Below are 22,440 nucleotides of genomic sequence, written 5' to 3'. Positions count from 1 at the left end.
TGCTATCAGCCACCCACCCCTGTTCAGAAGGTGGAGAAGGAAGTTACTCTGTTGTTGTTGCTGCCATGACTGGAGGGGCAAACAACAGAAACTGCCAGGGGTACAATATGTGAGTATAATTCACACCATCACCAAACCACACCCTCAACACCCAAATCTAGTTATTTAAACGAGAAGCAGATTAACACAAGGACTTTTAGTGTTCAGCAACATTTCTGTTTAAATTAAATTAGGATAGTCTTTGTTAATATACCAAATAAATGGGGCCAGCATTCTTACAAGATTGGCTAATTTGGAAATGACCATGAAACGATAAGGACTCTATATTGGATTTGATGAAGGTAAGTGTCCATGAGAATAACTTGTGATAAGCCAAATTTATTACAATTATATACACATGTTCCATATCCGAAGTTCTTATCCGCACAGTTAGAAGCTGGGTACATTGTATACACAGATAAACTACAGTGAATGTGCAACATTTCTGTCACAATATTATCAAGTGGTCTTCATTCTCAGACAAATGTATGAATCAGAATGTCAGATTAAATCAAATACAACAGCAAACCAAAAACATATCTCATAACGGTATTATACTTTAGATGTTTTAGTACATATTCTGTTCTTAAAATACAAAGGTCTTCAGTTGGCGGAGTACGGCTAAACAAGGTCAACATCCACTACTATTGAAAGACAAAGGTCTTCAGTTGGCGCAGTACGGCTAAACAAGGTCAACCATTATTGCGCTACTTGGGAGGTCCTTGAATGTTAAAATGACACAACAGAGCTCATACACTGGACCCTTTTTCCTCTCTTTTCATCTTATCAGCTGGGAAGTGAGTAATTTAATATGGTACCTTCCGTTTCAATCACCCCCCCCCACCCCCCTTCAGAGCCAGATTCACGCGAAAAAAGACCCACCAGAACACTCAAAAATCCATGGCAACAACCACTGTCTAACACGGTTTAATGACAGAATATTGGCTCTGCTTTAGTGTAAAAGATTAGTCACTGTAGGAGGCCTATATAATTTGGACCGGAGGGTTTGTCATGAAATAATATAATACAACAGGGCTTTCACGATTAGATTTTAACTTTTAGCCTCCTTGACATTTCAAGCTGCATGAACTAATACATCTGTTATTTGTTGATCATTTGATTATTAACATACTTCATAAACCAAACCAGCCAGCCCTGCTGCAGACTGAGGGACAGCTGAAGAGGCAGACTGGACTCACTTTCACCACATAGAGAGATACGCTGCACGAGGCAGCCCCTTTAAAGGAGAGAGGGGAAAAAACATCCTTTGAGTGCTCTTGAACACTGGCGGGAACAAAACCGTCGTCACGTTCTAGTCTCAGATTTCAGAGCTTTTATTTCAGCCCAAATGCCACCTTCTGGCCTTCCTAAATTATTGACGGACTGACACCAACATGTGAGGAAGGATTTTAATTGCAACGTAGCCTAATGTTGCTTGTCCTGCTGCGTTTCCTCTCCTTCTGCACCCGGGACTCTGTGTGGACACGGCAGTTCAGACACAACCCCAGTAACGCCTTCAGTCATTTCATGGTGACTTTGACACAAGTACGGAAGAACAAGCCACCTGATTCATGACAGAGAAGTGAAGCGTATAATGTATTAGGTGTTAAGAACAAGTTACTCAGGTTCTACACCAAATGGCTACCTTTTCTGTTTATCTCCATTTGAGATGCAACCTATGTAGCCAAAAGGGTGCCATTTGAGAAACAACCTCAAATTATTACTCAAATTAGCTCCGACGCAATATCCCTTAGGAAACCAAGCACAGTGCAGCAGGTGATTACAGCCAGTCAAATTGACAGTACTGAGTGCCACACATGAGAGGAAGCAGGAATGTAGCGTTTTTCAGAATCATTTGTATTAAATAAAGCTTTATGATTGCTGGAACTGTCCCAGGCATGCAATAGCTTTGTTTGCTTGGTGAAAAACTCTAAGTACCTACAGAGACACAGACACACATAGACACACCAATATTTGTTGTGTTTCTTAACCCTTTACGTACTTGCATATCTTGATTCAGATCACAGACTATGACAGAAGAAAAAAAAACTAACTACAGCAATTCAATTTAACCAGGATCAGAGTGAAAAAGGACCGTCAACTGAAATGAGAAAGGTGAGGAAAAAGGGTTTTGTTGTGCTTTCTGTACCCAGACTGGTCTAATCCACCTCGCTTTCATTGCTGGCCCCCTCGGGCCTCCTCAGCTTGTCCACCTGTTCATTGATCTGTCCATCCCCTCCTCGACGATCCTCTGCTGGTACGCTTAGACTCTCCTCATCCACATGGCTAAGATCCTCCTCCTCCTCCTCCTTCTCCTCGCCCTGCACCTCCATGCGGACCTGGCCCTTGAGTGTGGCTCCTGCTTCCAGCCCTGCGCTGTTCTCTCCGTTGAGGCTGTGAGCTCTGTCCAGGCCTCCCAGGGGATCTTGGGGGCTGTGGCGAACATCTTTGATAGGGGAGGAGGAAGCCGACTCATTGCTGACGGGGGAGATGTCGCTGCTGCTGTTGGTGTGGTTGACAGACGGAGAGCTAGTGGAGACGGTGGCGGGCTTCAGGGGCATCTGCCAGGAGGGGATCTTTGGGACGGAAGGCGACGCAGGGAACTGCTTCCTGGAGGTGGACAGAAGGCATGGATATTTGTTTCACACACATCACGTCACCATCACAATCAATGATTACAGTTTAAAGCATTCAACGGGATATACAGAATGAAGTGCTATTGTAGCTGCAAGCATGCTTATGACTTGCATATGACAAATGCTATAATGTTTTAGGCATTTGTAGGTGTTTTAAGACCTCATGAATGCATAAGGCACTGATGGTAAAATGTTACCATATTAATATACCCATAATAAGGAGATAATCCTAATACATTTTTGCTCTGTACTCCAGTATTTTGGATTTGATCTTTCACAATGACTATGGGATTAAAGTGCATCATGACAGCTTTAATTTGAGGGTATTTTCATCTATACAGGATGAACCATGTAGAAATGACAACATGTTTAATATGGCCACCCCTTGGTGTATGTCCCAACTTCACAATTCCTTCTGTACTGTCAAAAAATAACAAGTGAAAAGAATATACAATACCGTTCAAAAGTTAGGGGTCACCTCAAAATGTACTTGTTTTCCAGGTAAACATACATAAAAAGTTTGAATAGAAAATATAGCAAAATGAATAGGAAATATAGTTTCGAAATAATTATTTTTAATCAAACTTTTGAACAGTAGTGTGTGTGTGTGTGTGTATATATATATATATGTATATACACTGAACAAAATTATAAATGAAACACTTTTGTTTTGGCCCCCATTTATCATGAGCTGAACTCAAAGATCAAATACTTTCTCTATGTACACAAAAGGCTTATTTCTCCAAAATAATGTTCACAAATCTGTCTAAATCTGTGTTAGTGAGCACTTCACCTTTGCCAAGATTATCCATCCACCTCACAGGTGTGGCATATTAAGATGCTGAATAGACAGCATGATTATTGCAGAGGTGTGCCTTAGGCAGGCCACAATAAAAGGCCACCCTAAAATGTGCTGTTTCATCACACAGCACAATGCCACAGATGTCGTTTGTTTTGAGGGAGTGTGCAATTGGCATGCTGACTGCAGGAATGTCCACCAGAGCTGTTGCCCGTGAATTGAATGTTAATTTCTCTACTATAAGCCGTCTCCAAAGGTGTTCCAGAGAATTTGGCAGTACATCCAACCGGCCTCACAACCGCAGACCACGTGTAACCACACCAGCCCAGGACCTCCACATCCAGCATCTTCACCTCCAAGATTGTCTGAGACCAGCCACACGGTCAGCTGCTGCAACAATCGGTTAGCATAACCAAAGGATTTCTGCTCAAACTGTCAGAAACCGTCTCAGGGAGGCTCATCTGCATGTTCGTCGTCTTCAGCGGGGTCTCAACCTGACTGCAGTCCGTCATCATAACCAACTTGAGTGGGCAAATGCTCACATTCAATGGTATCTGGCACTTTGGAGGTGTGTTCTCTTCACGGATGAATCCTGGTTTTCACTGTACAGGGCAGATGGCAGACAACGTGTATGGCGTAGTGTGGGTGAGCGTTTTGCTGATATCAACGTTGTGGATCGAGTGGCCCATGGTGGCGGTGGGGTTATGGTATGGGCAGGCGTGTGTTATGGACAACGAACCCAGGTGCTTTTTATTGATGGCATTTTGAATGCACAGAGATACCGGGGCGAGATCTTGAGGCCCATTGTTGTGCCATTCATCCACAACCATCACCTCATGTTGCAGCATGATAATGCAAGGCCCCATGTTGCAAGGATCTGAACACAATTCCTGGAAGCTGAAAACATGCCAGTTCTTGCATGGCCAGCATACTCACCAGACATGTCACACATTGAGCATGTTTGAGATGCTCTGGATCGGCGTATATGACATGGTCCCAGGTCCTGCCAATATCCAGCAACTTCGCACAGCCATTGAAGAGGAGTGGACCAACATTCCACAGACCACAATCAACAACCTGATCAACTCTATGCAAAGGAGATGTGTTGCACTGTGTGAGGCAAATGGTGGTCACACCAGATACTGACAGGTTTTTGGACCCCCCCCAATACAGAGAAACTGCACATTTTAGAGTTGCCTTTTTTTGGGTCCAGCCTAAGGCAAACCTGTGCATAATCATGTTGTCTAATCAGCATCTTGATATGCCACACCTGTGAGGTGGATGGATTATCTCGGCAAAGGAGAAGTGCTCATTAACACAGATTTAGACAGATTTGTGAACAATATTTGAGAGAAATAGGCATTTTGTGTACATAGAGAAAGCATTTGATCTTTGAGTTCAGCTCATTATAAATGGGGGCCAAAACAAAAGTGTTTCATTTATAATTTTGTATACACACACACACACACACACACGCATTCAAAGGTTTGGGGCCATTAAAAAAAATAAAAAAGCATTATGTCTATCAAATATATCAGAAATACAGTGTCTCATCCCAAATCTCAATGTCATCAGTGAAGAGGCGACTCAGGGACGCTGGCCTTCAAAGCAGAGTTGCAAAGATAAAGCTATATCTCAGACTGGCCAATCAAAAGAAAATCTGAAGATGGGCAAAAGAACACAGACACTGGACAGAGGAAGAACTCTGCCCAGAAGGCCACCATCCCAGGGTCGACACTTTACTTGAAAGAAGGACAGTTCTATAGCTTCTTTAATCAGCACAACAGTTTTCAGCTGTGCTAACATAATCGCAAAAGGGATTTTCTAATGATCAATTACCCTTTTAAAATTATAAACTTGGATTAGCAAACACATTGTGCCACTGGAACACAGGAGTGATGGTTGCTGATAATGGGCCTCTGTAGGCCTATGTAGATATTCCATTAAATATCAGCCGTTTCCAGCTACAATGGTCATTTACAACATAATGTCTACACTGGATTTCTGATAAATTTGATGTTATTTTAATCTTTTCTTTCAAAAACAAAGACATTTCTAAGTGACCCCAAACCTTTGAATGGCAGTGTATATATACACGTAATACGTATAATATTATAAAATAATTGTATTTTTTCCACAACCAGATGTTCTTCACACCTGCTAAAGAAGGGTAAATATTTTTAATTATACGAATTCATTCTTTCAAGATCAAAAATAAATGGTTGCATCTAAAAAGGGATCAGCACCAAATGAATCCAGAACGTTTCCGGCTGATTTAGGTCATTTAAAAAAAGGAAATGATAGAGAACCAGTTAAGTAACAGATGGGGTTTCTGTGTTTTCCTTCACTGATTAACCTCTTACGCAAAACTTATTGTCAAAGTCAGATGAAGGAGAGCAAAACAAAAGACTTGAAAGCTTATTAGGATGTACATGGGAAAACAAAACATGTACAACCTGACAGTTCTGAGGCAATATTCATCTGGCATATTTTCTTGACATAAACTGTTTCTTTGAGCCTCATTAGCGGAACTGAGTACATAATCATGCATGCTAATGACTACTACAAAACATAATCCAAGTTGTGAGGCGGTACATAAGAAAAAATACTATAGTTTACTATGCTCTAAATACTGTAGAATCATTGCAGTGTTTTGTAGACATTAATGTAGTATTTACAAAAATGTTTGGTATTTGGGACCTTAGGGAGAACATGTTCAACCTGTTTGTAGACAGGTACACAATCTGACCACTTGTGTTACATAGTGACCACAATATGGTCTACACAAAGTGGAATAAGGGAGAAGGGAATAGGTCATATACAAATGAATACAAGAATATGAATACAGTGTGTAGTATAGTATTCTATAGCATACCAAAACATTCTATAGTCAGCAACAAACAATTCAGTGGTATTGTACTGTGTAGTATAGTATTTTACAGTATACCACACAATTCCATAGGACACATTATAGATTTACAATTGAAGGATATTACTATATAAGTATTATTTGGGGTACTAAAGAATAGAATTCTAAGCACTATATAATTCTCCAGCAAACTTTTGTATTTGTTTATGTTGAAGACATCACCAAATGGGGTAGCGCTAAGAGTTAACAGGCGGCAGACGAAAGTAGTATGTTTATCAGTGTTAAGCAAAATCTGAAATGACACCTCATTTTCTATTATTATTATTATTATACATATAGTGCAGTAATTTCAGATTAAATCTCATATGTTTGAGCCATTACCTGCTGAGGAGCAAGCCCTTCAGGGACACTATTTCAGCTTTCAGTTCACCAATGAGCTGAGTGTCCAGGATGCGGTTGTTTGAAGAGTATGCCTATTGGAAAAAGAGGGAAGTTAGGAAACTGTCACACACAAAAGCCAGGAAATATGCTAGTTTTGAGAACAGTGTAGGTCCATTTGCAGTGCTAAAAAAACAACAACAAGCCTCTGGACTACAGGTGATCTTTGTGGGCGAGATCTTTCCAAATAGCTGATGCCATTGTCATGAATGGTTTGTGAATCATTACCATTTTTACATAGTTTTCCATACTCCCAAAAGGGGATTAGGGCTGGATAGAAGGTTTGGATAGTGCACTTTATCCTGAACAATAGGGGCATTCATAAGGCAGTCATAAGTTGGCAGCTTTTTTTCCTTATTTTATCAAAGGTGAGTGTTATCACACACAGGCTGGCATGGCATGAATTGTGACAGGGAACAATCGTAGTGGCCTCTGGCAATATTTGAATAGCAAATCATTTTCAAAAATCCATCCATTGTATTTCTGTTCCAAGCAGATGTATGAAGTCGTTTGTCAGGAGAAAGACAAAATATGGGAAAATGCAGCAAACAGCAAAACTTTGTCATTTTTATGACATTTAAGTCCTCATTGCGTACTTCCCATTTCACGTGAATGGGTGTGTCCAAACTTTTGACTGGTACTGTACACTATGTATAATTATGAAATCTAAACTCACTAGAGGCGGCTAGTCAGGAAGCTGAGAACCTCATCCCGTCGAGATATATAACTTGGTTTCTTCGGCTTGTAATTAAATCAAATTAATTGAATCACATATGAAAGGGATCATACTCATTTAGAGCAAAGGCAAGGAAGGAGGGGATAAGGAATTGAAAGAGAGAGGTGGATGTATTTGCCCATTATCAGCTCTTACTGGTTGTAGAAGTGGTGCTGTTGAGCCAAAAAGGTTCCACAAAATTGTATACTATATCATGTACATCAAACTGGATCTTTAAAGCCATTGAATCAATGTTTATTGGTTGCATAGACAGTTTTCCATTTGTAATTACAGAGGCTGTGAGATGCTTTTATTGCCAAGTCTCACAATGCAGTAATAATATCCCCCCCTAAAATCAAGTATGGAAACTATACTTGAATTGAATAAGTACTTGAATTGAATAAGTACTTAACAGTCCTTGACTTTTTCAAATTTTGTTGTTACAAATTTTGAATCATCTCCAAACAATATTTTGTACCGCCAAGTGGAACAGAAAATTATATATATTTAAATCAATATTCACCTCCCTGAGTCAGACCCTAGTTTTTACAATGCAATATGTGGTGCTAGGATCTATATATGCTGATTTATATGCTGAGGTATCATTTTGAATCAAAGGAACGCTCCCTCTTATTTATCTGGTGTCCCATTGAAACTTTCGGGAAGACCTGTGCTCTTAGACCATGCCTCAGGCCTACCTGATCTGATGACTGACATAAAATACCTGGTTGTGTTGCAGATCTAGTTCCTGCCTAACGACTCCTACCTTCAGTGCCCACAGCCCAAAGGTATTCTTTTTTCTCAATCTGAAGGTAGAAATATTCTGTGGCATTTCAATGCAGGGGTTCAATTATAAAAGCATAAAATTACACGTCAAATATGCATCCATAGTGTTATGGGAAAGCCACTTCAACACCTTCACCCTATACAGCATTCTATCATCTTAAAAATATAGATAAAATCATGGGCTTGGTGTAGAAGCTCATCCATGCTTTTATCTCTAGTAGGGTTGACTACTGTAATGGCCACTTAACTGGAATCCCCAAAAAGACTACAACAGCTGCAGCTCATTCAAAATGCTGCTGCTAGAATGTTAACCAGGACCTAGAGAACAGAACACATCACTCTGGTTCTTAAATCTTTGTTCTGGCTTCTAGAATAGATTTTAAAGTGGTGCTTATAAGTTTATAAATGGTTTAGGCCCCAAATACATTTCTGATATGTTTGAAGAATATAAACCCGAGCAGAGCTCTTAGATCCATAAACACAGGTCAGCTAGTAGAGTCCAGAGTCCAAACTAAACATTGCCAAGCTGCGTTTAGCAGTTATACTGCACAAGACTGGAATTAACTACAAGATGATGTCCCAAACGTATACATTTTTTAATCCAGGTTAAAAACACTTCTCTTTTCACAGGCCTATGACTGAGCACTTGAACTTAATCACACTGTTTAGCCTTACAGCTTTTATAGCTTCCTATGTTTTTAGCCTATTTTTATTCTATTTTCTTATTCTATGTTTTCTTATTATGATGTTTTCATTTGAATTGTGCTACTGTATATAAATAAACTTGCTTGCTTTATGCTTTTTAAGAAATATTCTGCCATCTACAAAAGCTTTATGAAATGTGTTTCCATAGGCCGTAGGAATTAACGCCACTTTAATATGTACATTTGAATATGTATTTCAAATAGTACTGTAGGTCTTAAAAAAACAAATTAATTTGCTGAATTAATAAAATATGTATTTTATTTTCATATATTTCCTCAAAACAAGAAATTAACGGAACACACTTTTCAGGGTTAAAAAAATTATCAGTTTCTGATGGTTATGCATCTACCAATCAATGCCCTTTAATGTATATATCTCAAACTCTTGGTCATCTAATAGGTGCTTCAAATTCAACACTTGATAGGGGATCTCTCAGATGTATGTAAGGGGAGGAGAGGGGCAGGTAAAGTGCTCTCAGTAACTATTAGGACATTAAGCCTTTTTTTTCTCCATCATTTGGCTCTAAACTCCAAAACGTTTGGACATGAAATCAAATAATCACTAGGTTTTTTGGGTATTTGTGTACATATTCGTTTTGCAACTTATAGTTACAACCTTTTTATCAGGGCACCAAAACTACTGGTTGCATATCCTCTGCACATATTAAATGTCTGTATGCGACCCACTGACCCCACTAGACACTGGGCATATTCTATTATGTTTTATCTTCAGTTGTTTGCATTCAGGCCATTGTTTCCCATCTTCAAAAAATGAAAAGCATGTTCAGTTTGATAAAAATCTGGAGACTGACTTGAACAGTCAGGAATGTTTTACTTTTCTCCCTGAAAATCTCCCTGGTTGCTATGGCAGTATGTTTGGGGTCATTGTCCAGCTGTATGATGAAGTGATGAAATGAGTTTGGAGGCATTTGCCTTTACTTTAGCAGACAATGTGCCCTTTTTCTTCCCCAGTTTCTTCTTACTATCCCTCTGGTACACATTCATCTTTGTCTTTGGTTGTGATTGCTGAGATTGGTGCATTCCATGATTTTAATTCCGATCCAATCTTTATTTTTGGTAAGTATAAGATACGTTTATGATTGATTTGATGCATATTTGTCTGCTTCTAAATGAATTCCTTGACCTCCACTGAAACCTCAGGTTCTTGTACTGAAAGAAACCAACGACAACCAAAGCATAAAATCAAGACATGACATTGACAGCACTCTTATAACTAATTATACAACAGAACAAACTGTACTAATCAGAAACTTCAGGCAAGGCGATTTTCCTCATCCTCTTGGTGCCCTGGAATATGACAATGTATAAAAAAACTATACATAGAAAATGTTAACCTTATTTCCAGGTTCAACTAAACAGAAACCCCAAGTATGATAAGACTAGAATGCGCTTTGCTGATTTGACCTTTGGCAAGAAGATAATGAATTGCTCAGTGGACTGATGCTTCTTCTAGATGTCTGAAGTCTTTTGCACACAGTCAAACATTAAGTACAAAAAATGTAAATGTTTTGCATGACTAAACCATCATGACCCCACATAAAACTACACACCTAATATCTAGATAAAACCCAAATGGGACTTTATTCTCTGTGCTTTGCACTACATCAACAGTTGACGCAGACATAAGGCCGTTTTGACATCAATTTCCTGAATTATAACCAGGCTCACTACTAGCAACATGTCAGTTGGTATTATGCGCCACGCTAACTAATCATAAGCTGTTATATCATGTTGATATTATTAAGTCATAAAGAGCGATGCGGTTATTTCGGTTGTCAAGTGTGGCATGAGACTGTGCTCCTGACAACGTCACGGGAAAAAATCATTACAGCAGCAAAGTAAGTATTAAATGCAAATAATGTAATCTTCTAATTCTATTAATATGATTATAACAGCCCCTATAATCACTTTGTGTAGTATGGCTTAAAAACAGAGACTTTGATCTATGACCAGTTCTCTTAAAGCGCTATGCAGTTTCCTCCTAGCTGGTGTAATAACAGTGTTCCTAATCTGTCTCAAGTGGTTGCTTGGGTGTGATAAGGGTCAGCTCCTTTCTGCTGCTTAACTAAGTGGTTCCAGAAAAAGATATTACGAGCAAAAGAAGAAAAAAGAATCCAACAACTCCTCCATGGATGGCAACGCATATTATAAATGAAGATAAAATGCCTACGGACCATTAGGAACAGATAGGATCTTAACAAGCCTTGTTTCAAAATGTCTAAAGGCAAATTAATTCAGTTACTCCACCAGCCAACTGTGTTGTGTCTTTTTCCTTGTAATGCATGTATATTTATGGTAGAATTAGCTTCAAAAGATATCCCAGCGGAGCGTTTTCCAGGGAAAACACGGGTGCAATTGATTTCAGTCTATTTATTCTACTTTACCAGTGCCGGAGTGCTTCTTCTGGTAGAGAGCAGCAGTCTAGTAATCTTGTATGTGCAGCCACTAATAAAGACAACTATCCCTGAATTGAGACAGCAAAGCAAACACAGTTAACAGCCAGATATGTAATGATAATGGGACCAAAATGGGGGGCTAACCCTCCTGTTAACATTGAAGACTAATAACCCTGAAGCCTATTCTTCACTGAGGCATTTAACATCAGTGGTAAAAACTAAGTGATAATATTCTAAATATTCTAGGGTAAATTCCCAGTGAGTCCATTTGGTTGAGCTCTCTGAGTATTGTAGGCAGAACATACAGAATGATATGTGGGTGTGTGCCTGTGTGTCTTATAATGACATCCCCAGTCAGTTTGTGTTTCAATTCAGAACTGTTTACTTAGCATTTGACAAAACAGAAGTTGCCATGTGGTTTGGGTTAAAGACACATTTCCGCCTTGAGAGGGATACTCGCCAAGAGTGGCGCACTTTGAGCGGCGAGAGGAGAAACCCAGAAAGCCGCTAACTATAAACGATAAGTAGCTCAGCAGCTCCAACATGTGTTCTCAATCACACACTCCGGACCTGAAAACAATTTCCCAATTTCCCATATGGCCTGGGAACAACAGAGCTCCTACATCTCTCTGCGGAAAATGTAAGATCAACATTAGCTATAAAGCAGAGTTTATGATTTGTTTAATGGGTGTTTTGATGTGAAATATACTTTTTATACACTGCTGCCTTCCAACAAGGCACTCATGGCAAATGAAGCGGCAACTTTTTAATCCAATCTGTGTTTTGGCGAAGGTGGAAAGAAAACGAAAAAAACATGTTGTTCTCCAGTGCTGCAGATGTACTGCAGTTCATTGTTTTAAGTGGGCTTAACAATGACTGGATGAGATTGGGACTTGCCGGGACAAAGAAAAATAGTACACACAAAGTTTTGTTTGCAGAACCCCCTCCCTCTAACCCCAAAACACAGCTGATGTACAATCCTTTCAACTCAGTTTAGGAAGCGGCGTGGGGGCAAGAGAGAGACACTTGAAAATGAGCTATGAGTCGGTCGTTTTGATGAACCTCATCCAGGGTAGATTCATATTTTTCTTTGTCGTTGGTGCCAAAACAGATGTGTTCACATATGTTTCCTTGCGCCATCCAGATGCTACAGACGAACACCCCATGTGCTTAACAAGCTGTGGACATAAAACATTCTCTGAGATAGTCTTGATTCTAAAGCAGTTTTCTGTGCCATGATCATAAAACGATTTATGACAGCTTGATATAGAACAAGTTACATTTCATACTTGCACTTAAGTTGCACCAATGTTTTTTTTGACGTGAGACATTTTAAACAATCATTGGGTCCTTAGAACCTTAACGATTATAACTCTCTGTAGATTGTGAAAGCGGACAGTAAAATTAAAGACAAGAACAGAGTTATGGCAGAAGATGATGAGGCTATCAGGGATGTAATGATGAGAATACAAACTGAATTGCTTTCATGGAGGACTGGCTTGAATTGTAAGGATAACCACATGATTTTAATTATGTAGCAAAAGTAATTTGTTTTCAACAAAAAGTTAAAAAGTGTTTATTTAATGTGATCCATTAAACAAACACAAACGAACAGCAACACTTAAAAAAGGGAGTAGAAGCAGCAGGAATAATGGTTACTGGTGTGTTCAATGTAATTTATGGAAAATAATGTAACCAACTTAAAATGATACGTTCTCTAAACAGGGGAAAAACATCTTGGGATTCACAAGGAATACATTACAAAAAATGCAGAAGCAATACTGCAAGCCGCAGAGTGTTGACGAGTGTAGACTTGTCATACATACTACTTGTCGTACATTTCTTGTACATTCACTTGTACTAATTCAGGAAATGTTTTAGAAATGTTAAGCATAAGTTTCTACTTTACAAGTGACGGTAACCTGAAAATCTGAATAACACACTAAAATGCGTTGCATAATGAAGCATTTACAGCGAACTACGTAAGCCCCACTCCCCAAATAAAAAATAAAAATGGTTGATTGCAATAATATTAACCACCTTTGCTATGACACTTAAATATGCTGTGGTGCACCCAATTGCCTTCAGAAATAATTTAATTAGTTGAATAATTGGTAATCTCAGAATAAATACATCCTTTTAGGACCATAGAGTATGGCACACCTCATCATGAAGACCTTTCAAAACAAGTTTGGGAGAGCATTTTGGGAAAGCCCCATCAAAATTAAGAATATCAAATGGCATCTCCAAAAAGGAATGAATGTGCAAATAGTTTGGTGGTCAGAGAAGCCAATGGTAACTTTGAAGAAGCAGCAGAGTTTGATGGACAGGACGTCATAAACTGTCTGTTTGTTAGCTATTACCTGGGCCTCCACAAAGCGGGCCCACACATAAGACGGGCGCGGAGAAAATCAATGCTGAAAATACATCACATTTAATCCTGCTTTGAACTTTGCCATTATGCATTTAAAGAAAACCAAAATTTTAAACTCTCTTACAAACACCATCATAACAGAAAAAAACATGATGGTGGCAGCTTCATGTCACTGGGCCAATTGTTATTGCTAAAATTGAGGCTAAGATGGACAGAGCTAGAGTTAGGCAAATCCTTGCATGAGTCCGCAAAAAACCTTGGACTCAATTAGAGGTTTCTCTGGAGTGGTTACAAAACAGAGCAACCAAAGCACAGAATCTGTGGCAAGACGTGAAGGTTGCTGTTAAGTAATGGAGCACACCTAACTTGAGAATGTTTGAGCAATCAAGACAAAAACTGCAGGAAACAGATTTGTAAAGCTGGTAGGGGCTTACCCTAAAAAGCTTGCAGCTATAACTCATGCCAAATGTGGTTCTACTGTACAGTACCAATTACAGAGCCATGTGGGGTGAATAATGAAATCCAACCTACACATTTCAGATTTGATTCCAACAACTATTTGAAACTATTTACTACTGTTTAACATAAAAAAATATTTTGCAGCATCAGTGTTGTACAAATTGTGCTAATCAAAGGGGTGTCAGCCCAATTAAACCTATTTTATAAAATATGGGTACAGAAAGTCACCTTCCCTTTTCAAAATATTCAACTTCTGTTGCCTTACAGCCTGAAATGTGAACACACAAAATCTGATTGTTTCCCGGCTTTACATAGACACAGTAACCCATAATATCCAATTAAAACAGTAAAATACCCTATTTGAACAAGTGAACACCCCCCTGAGTTAATACTTGGTGGAATCACCTTTTACTTAGATTACAGCCATGAGTCTTTGAATGTCTCTACTTTAGACAACTACTTTGGACAACTGTGCAATATTTGACCATTCTTAAATGCAGAATTGTTCAAGCTCAGTCAAATTGCATGCTGATCGTTAAAGTGAAACTAAATCGTGATTACACACATTGATATCATAATTGGGTATATATTTAATAATAAAATGAATACATTATAAAAATGTACGCAATATAGTATAACTTATAGAAATTCTTATTGTGTACTTGAATAGTATGGGGCCCCGCAATGTTGGAATGACATATACAACTAACGCCACTGGAAAGGCAGCGCTCTAATATCAACCCGGTCAAACTCCAGTAACAATGGAAGACCGACAAATCATACCTGTCCCTGTTCATCCACTGACATATGCTTTTGAACCAATACGTAAAAGTATTCTCGTAATTGTTTCATATGAGGCAGAACATTTCGTTTTGTTGGAATACTCCTTTCGTAACCGCACGACAATGCCAACAAAGACAGAATCTATGTGCTACAAAGAGGGACACCTGCACGACCTGGGTATTGGTGGTTCAGGTGAATTGTCATGCATCCTTGACCACAGGCTCTTCCCCATGCTCTGTGAAGAGAAATACCTTTTAGAGATGCCATGCTTCTCTGAAGGATGTTCGGGCAGAAAGTTTGGAGCGCCTTATAAATAGCTGTGATTGCAGCTAATGTTACTTTCACGTTGTGTACAACATTACAAGCTTATGGTCCAGTTGATAACTTGTTCGCTAGGTTAAACACAACTAACTACGATGTTGGTACCTAGCTAGCTTTTTGCGGTGTTACTAGCGAGTCTGTGAATTATGGAGCAAGCTGTCAAAACGCTGGTACGTATATGTTAACTAGACACGTGTTTAGAGGATCCGCTGGGTATTACTTCGTTAGGCATGCGCTAACAGCTATAACTACAGTATGTAGTTACAATATATACACATCTACATTATGCCTAGCAGCTACAGACCATACCTCCTCTAGTCGGCTAGCGCGTCCTCACGCTCTCTCTTCCAGCTGAACGAGTGGATCCTCTTGGTTGCGGATCTGGTTGCCACTTGAGAGGTAGGACATGGTAGTATTCTGTACTATAAAAATAATTTGCACTACCTAGGGCACGATCCCCCTCTTTTTGGCTGGTTCGTTTGAAGACATATTTAACGACCTGTTATCAATTTGTCAATCTTGTATCTAGTAATGCCCGCTAGCTGTCAGTGAGAACTAACCATGCTCGTTACGTCACTCACGTGACGATTCCAAGATGCCCGCGCCCTATTTGAAGTAGTAAAGTTAAAAACGTTTTTATTTTAAAACGCTAAATTTTGCTCTTTTCGTTGTCAGCTAAACATTTTTGATTGTATAAAAACAATAATAGGGGCCATACTTCATAAATTGGTTCAGTTCCACTAAGGACTGCTGTCTTCAAGTCATTCCACAGATTCTTGATGGGATTTAGGTCAGGGCTCTGACTTGGTGACTCAAGGACATTCAACCTTCTTGTCCTTCAGCCATTGTACAGTTGTTCAATGGGTCATTGTCCAACCATTTTCACATTCTCACTGGCAAAGAGCTGCAGGTTCTCCTCAAGAATCTGTCTGTATTTTGCACTATCCATTTTCCCTTCTATCCTGACAAGTGCTCTAATCCCTGCTGAAAAGAAACCCCCACAACAGGATGCTGGCAGGGTGTTTGTTGAATGGAAAGATGTATTAGGTTGTCACCAGACGTATCGTTTTGTACATTTTGGTCTCGTCTGATTAGAACACCTTATGCCATTGGGCATCAGAGTCAGGAGCGCTCGTGATATTCTGGTTACAGGCACATATTTACCAGTCTTGACCATAAAGGCCTGAAGCTCCTTCAAAGTTGCCATTGGCTTCTTGGTAGCCTCTTTGATCAGTGTCCTCCTTGCCCGGTCACACAGTTTGGAGGAAAGGCCTGATCAATATAAGGTCTGGCTGGTGCCAAACACCTTCCAACAGTTAAGACCAATAATGGTCTTAACTGTGCTCCAAGGGATAAACAAAATCTTACATAGATCCCCTGACTTGTGCCTTTCCACAAATGTATCTTAAAAAATACATCTTTTGAGAGTACCTTTCCGCATACAGTGGATTCTTTGCTTTGTATTGTACTAAAAAGGAGTGAAGTCCTCTGTGAATAACTGCCTTTATTCTGAACTAATCAAAATCACTACATTTGATCTCTGATGGAAGCCAATTAGCTTGATTTGTGATCTGGAAGTTGGTTGGTTATACCATTTTACTGTTTTGATTTTAATACATTTTCAGGACAGCTTAGATATTTTTTTCACTTGGATATTGTGGGTTACTGTGTGTACATAAAGCCTGATAAAGTTAGATTTTATGTGTTTTCATTTCTGGCTGTAAGGCAACAAAAGGTGAACATTTTGAAAGTGTGTTCGACTTTATATACCTACTGTATATATTTATATGAAGGATTGTGGGCTACCTTTTGTTATATAAACAATCTACCCTAAGTAGATGAATCAAAACAGTATACCAAAAAAAATACAATAAAACCTGACATTTTTCCAGTGAAACTAATGAAATTGTCCCAAATGCTGCAAGACAAATTGTAAAATCCAGCATCACAAAAACACTTAAAAGTATTTGACCAGCTTTTCTTAAAAAAATGTGAATTTTCTTCACATGCATGTGTTTTATTTTGATGATGTCAAACCTCAGATGTAGTTAGTTCCTGAGACAGGTCCTGTATTTTCTGCTGCTGCTGGATCAGGAGCTCCTGTACTGTAGCCAGAGTCTGCTGAAGTTGTGTCACTGCAAACACAGAAGTAGTACAATTTAAATGTAACTGCAAAATGTAAGATTCATATTTGGGTGAAATACTGCTTACCCTGAGTTGCTCTTGAAGGCCCATGAGTTATATTAAAAAAAATGCCATTCATCACTACTGTGCCAATCAGGAATAAGCCTTATTAGCATTGTCCAAATTCATGAATTGAAATTCTGTCCCCAGCCACAAAAGCTGCATTGCAGCATAAACCTACTCCAAAATACCTCAAACTAAGACAAGTGGTGTTGTTTACCTCAAATAACCTGTCAATGTATTATTTATCAAAATAACATTACAATTTTTGCTATACAATTCTCATTTCCCACCAAAGTGATACCTCCCATGTTTACTGGTTAATTTTGTTCACAAATGCTACCAATCTGCATTTTTTTTCAAGACGTGGAATTGTCAACAAAGCTTGAACAACCACTTAGCATTCAGTAGTTACAAATTTAATTCATGAATTTGGACGATGCCAATAATGCTATTTAAAGGCTGGGAAAGAGGGGAATAATGGCTTGTTGTGCAATATGAAGTGCTGTCCAATGAGGTTTCAGGCATTTGTTTGTATCTGAGCACATCAGAATGTATCATACAGCTACCGTCAGCAGTTACATCATCAATGAAAACACGTAAGCCCGTTCCAGTAGCAGTCATTCATGCCCAGGACATTTGCGATTTCTGACCTCACCAGTGGTTTATTTCTTCCTCTTAATGTTCCAAACAATTGATTTTGGAATGCCTAATGTTTTGGCTATGGCTTTGTTCGATTTATTCCAATTTATCCAAGTCATGATGTTTAGCTTGACTTGGATTGATACTTGCCTTGGATTGTGGGTGGACACCAGAAACCGACACTAAATGCAAATGCAAAGCCTAGAACCAAGACTAGACATTGACAGGTCTCCTGTGCATGTACTAATGATGCACACTAACACACATGGGGGTACTAACTACAGAATGGGCTGTTATTTCAAAATGGTTCATCTGATATTGCTGAACATTAAAGCAGGCAGTCTGTGCTTTAACTACGTAACCATTGTATCATTTAAAATCCAAAGTGCAGGAGTACTGAGCCAAATCTAGAAAAACTTGAGTTCCTTTCCAAACACTTACAGAATAATATATACATACACTGCTCCAAAAAATTAAGGGAACATGTAATCCTCACAGTGTAACACCAAGTCAATTAAACCTCCAGGATATCAATCTGTCCAGTTAGGAATTATAAGCGATTGTGAGTCAATGTCACCTGTTTTGGTGCAAATTAATGTGACAACAGGTGCACTGGAGAGACAACAGCAAGACAACCTCCAAAAAGGGAATTGTAGGTGGTGGCCACAGACAATTGACCTCTCCTTATCCTTCCTGACTGATTCTTTGTGAGAGTCTTGAGGTGCCGTGGTGAACGTTATGCTGCCTGGAACATCATCCAACATGACCGGTTTGGCGGTGGGTCAGTGATGGTCTGGGGAGGCATATCCTTGGAGAGTCGCACAGACCTCCATGTACTAGCCAATGGTACCTTGACTGCTGTTGGGTACGAGGATGAAATCCTCATACCCATCGTCAGACCTTACGCAGGTGCAGTTGGGTCCTGGGTTCCTCCTGGAGCAGGACAATCCCCGACCTCATGTGGCCAGAGTGTGTAGGCAGTTCCTGGATGACGAAAGCATTGATGCCATGGACTGGCCCACGTGTTCCCAACACTTGAATCCAATTGAGAACATGGGACATTACGTACCGGTGCATCAGAAAACGCCAAGTAGCGCCACAGACTGTCCAGCATCTCACTGATCCAGGTCTGGGAGGAGATCCCCCAGGACACCATCCGCCGTTTCATCAGGAGCATGCCCAGATGTTATCGGGAGTGCATACAGGCTCATGGGGGACATACACACTACTGAGTCACATTATGAGTTGCCGTGACGAAATTTGGAACAGCCTGTGATTTCCATGGTTCACTTAGATCTTCGGTGTCATTTTGGATCCAGCTCTCAATCGGTTGGTGATTTGGGTTTCCACTGACTGTTGTTACGTTCTTTTGTTCTAAACGAATTCCACAATGTACAGTAAAGATTTTGATCTTTCATATATTTTGTCCATCGAGACCTGATCTGTGATTTAAGTGTTCCTTACATTTTTTGGAGCAGTGTATATACATGCGTTCACTATGCAGTACTGTACAAGTAAAAACTTTCACAACCATTCACATATATGCATAGGCTTTTTTGTAATACATGCTTGACGTGTAAAATGAAGATATTAATCTCTGGTGTCTGAACTTAAATCAAATAAGTCTCTAACCTTCCATTATCCATGCAGACACTGGCTTCAAATGCATCTTAAATCTTCAAACGATCAACAAAGGGGGAAAAAGCCCTCTCATTTGGGTGGAGGCTGCCAGACAAAATGTCCTGCCTAATCTCAATAAATATTGCTCTTTTCCTATTGACTTTGAAGATTGAATTATTTCAAGTGTTGGTGTTACAAAAGGGTATATGATTTCAAATAACACAAGACCCAGTTTGTTGGCCCCTTGCTTTCCATTCACACGTGTATTACCAACCAATGCATTAAGTTTCATCAACTGATTCCATTAACAAAAGCCAATAAACATTCATATAAATCATTGTCGTCCAAAGTGTTAAATCAAGCCTAATCAGATTTACTTCAACAGATATTGTAGCTGCTTACTGTTGAGGGTAATGTCAGCGAATGGTTAAGGGGGGTATCTTGTTAAAATCCATGATGTCAGAGGAGGAACACCTCCATTCCCTACTGTACATATTAATTTACATTGAAGCTAAACATTTTACATTTGGTACTATGCTCAAGCGATTAAAATTTCAGATGAAATGTTTCATGTTAGGTGATAGCAGATAATGTCACATTTCATTAGAAGAAATGTCCATACACTTTTTTTTACAATTACTAAATATAAGCATGCTTAAAAATGTTGTATTTGATCCCATATTCCAGTTGGTTTTGGTTGTGTTTTGCCCAATAGGAACTTTAATTATGAAATGCCGTCATCCATGCTACATCTAGCACAATCTGTTTTTGGAAGGAAATGAAGGCAGACTTTGTCCTTAGATCACTGTCATGCCTGCATCTGATAGAGAAGAACCCTTTAACACTAGGGATCCACACTACTGGGGATCTTTACCTAGAAAGGACTTTTGCCTCCTTTGATCAAATGAGAGAAAACAAAATGTGCCAAACATCAAGCAAACAGTCAACCCATTCTTCTGTGAACTCCTTCAAAGCAAAATGAACTGGGCTTAGAAATATCTATGTCAGAGTGGGAGGATATCTTGCAATGCTTTTCCTGCTCAACCAACTCCTGATACAATACATTTAATATCTTAAATTGATTACATTATCCATAGGCCAAGATCCATAGCATCCTCCCTTACACCTCTCCCATGTGACAGGTGTCAAACATTGAGGCTACCCTGCTTCCTAGCTTTGCCCTATGCCCAAATCTAAGCAGATTCTGGTCTGGAATCTTTGTGAACTAATTACAGCTGTTTAATATGTAGCCCCCTCTTTTCAAGAGACCAAAAGTAATTGGACAATTGACTCAAAAGCTGTTTCACAGACAGCTGTGGGCTATTCCTTTGTTATTTCTTCATCAATTAAGCAGATAAAAGGTCTGGAGTTGATTCCAGGTGTGGCATTCACATTTGGAAGCTGTTGCTGTGAACCCACAACATGTGGTCAAAGGAGCTCTCAGTGCAAGTGAAACAGGCCGTCCTTAGGCTGCAACATTTTTTCTAATCCATAGCAGGAACATTAGTAGTGGCCAAATCAACAGTTTGGTACATTCTGAGAAAAAAAATAATGCACTGGTGAGCTCTGCAACACATAAAGGTCTGGACGTCCATGGAAGACAACAGTGGTGGATGATTGTAGGATCCTTTCCATGGTAAAGAAAAAACCATTCACAACATCCAACCAAGTGGAGAACACTGTCCAGGAGGTAGGCATATCATTATCCAAGTCTACCATAAGAGAAGACTTCACAAGAGCAAATACACCACGAGGGTTCACCACAAGATGCAAACCATTCAAAAGCCTCAAGAATAGAAAGGTCAGTATAGTGATGTCCATGCCATGTGTTTATATTTTATCAATACTATTTTAAACAAAAGAAAATATTGATATGCAATGTCAAATCTATGACAGGTTGGCGACTACGTTTTTCAGTTTGCTCAAAGTGGTCGAAAATTACAGTTGACGACCAGATTTATCACATAATACTCATGACACACAAATACACGTAATTACATATATTGTACAGATTTCAGGCATATTTATTCTTCCAAATGCTCTAGCGTGTAAAAGATAAAACCTATTAATACAAAACCAGCATAGAAACATGCACACTAACCCAGAACCATCCAAAATACATTACACGTTGTTAAAGACTTTAGGTTGTGTTAACCAAAATGTAGTGGCTAAAATTCTATTACTGTAAATGGCTACTGCATCAATACCGCAATTCATCAGCATGTCCAGAAGACGGAATGAAGTTGTCAGCCAATACGTCTATACATTCAAACTGATAATTGAGACAATGGTGCAAAGAGTAAATAGCCTGTGCAGATCTTCTTGTATGCTGCCATTTTAGCCCATCCATATTTTCATGGCCACTGAGTATTACACAAACACGGAGCCAAAAAAATGAGGTCAATTAATTTGGCCTGGCTTGAATCAGAAAGAGACTTTGTAGCTGGGTGCAAGCTTGAATTTGAGAGACTGTGAGCAAGGGCTTGCAGCTGTTGCTGAAGAGGCTGACATTGTGTATTCAGTAAATTATTCAGTAAATACCTCCATATAATGTACACTACATATGTCCAGGCCTGTCTCCGCCTTTAATGGCCAGCTGGTCACCAATATGGTTCCCACTGACAAAGAGGGCCAAACAGCCGCACAATTCCATT

At 39.3% G+C, this 22,440-nt stretch overlaps 1 protein-coding gene across 2 annotated transcripts in view; it reads right to left on the bottom strand.

Annotated features, from left to right (window-relative positions):
- Positions 1–362: 362 nt before the first annotated feature.
- Positions 363–22,440, bottom strand: part of pex14 (peroxisomal biogenesis factor 14) — a 108,064-nt gene continuing 85,986 nt past the window's right edge. For both annotated transcript variants that reach the window (XM_010891784.4, XM_010891785.4), the window contains 3 exons: positions 17,378–17,475; positions 6,725–6,816; positions 363–2,649 (listed from right to left, as the gene is read on the bottom strand). In XM_010891784.4, the coding sequence (XP_010890086.1) occupies positions 2,199–2,649; positions 6,725–6,816; positions 17,378–17,475 (641 nt within the window). In that variant the 3' untranslated portion in view covers positions 363–2,198. The remainder of the gene's footprint in view (positions 2,650–6,724; positions 6,817–17,377; positions 17,476–22,440) is intronic.

Source organism: Esox lucius, chromosome 12 (genome assembly GCF_011004845.1).
Source record: "Esox lucius isolate fEsoLuc1 chromosome 12, fEsoLuc1.pri, whole genome shotgun sequence".
Taxonomy (NCBI): Eukaryota; Metazoa; Chordata; class Actinopteri; order Esociformes; family Esocidae; genus Esox; species Esox lucius.
The sequence above is the reverse complement of the archived record's forward strand: the minus strand, read 5'-3'. Positions and strand labels throughout refer to the sequence as shown.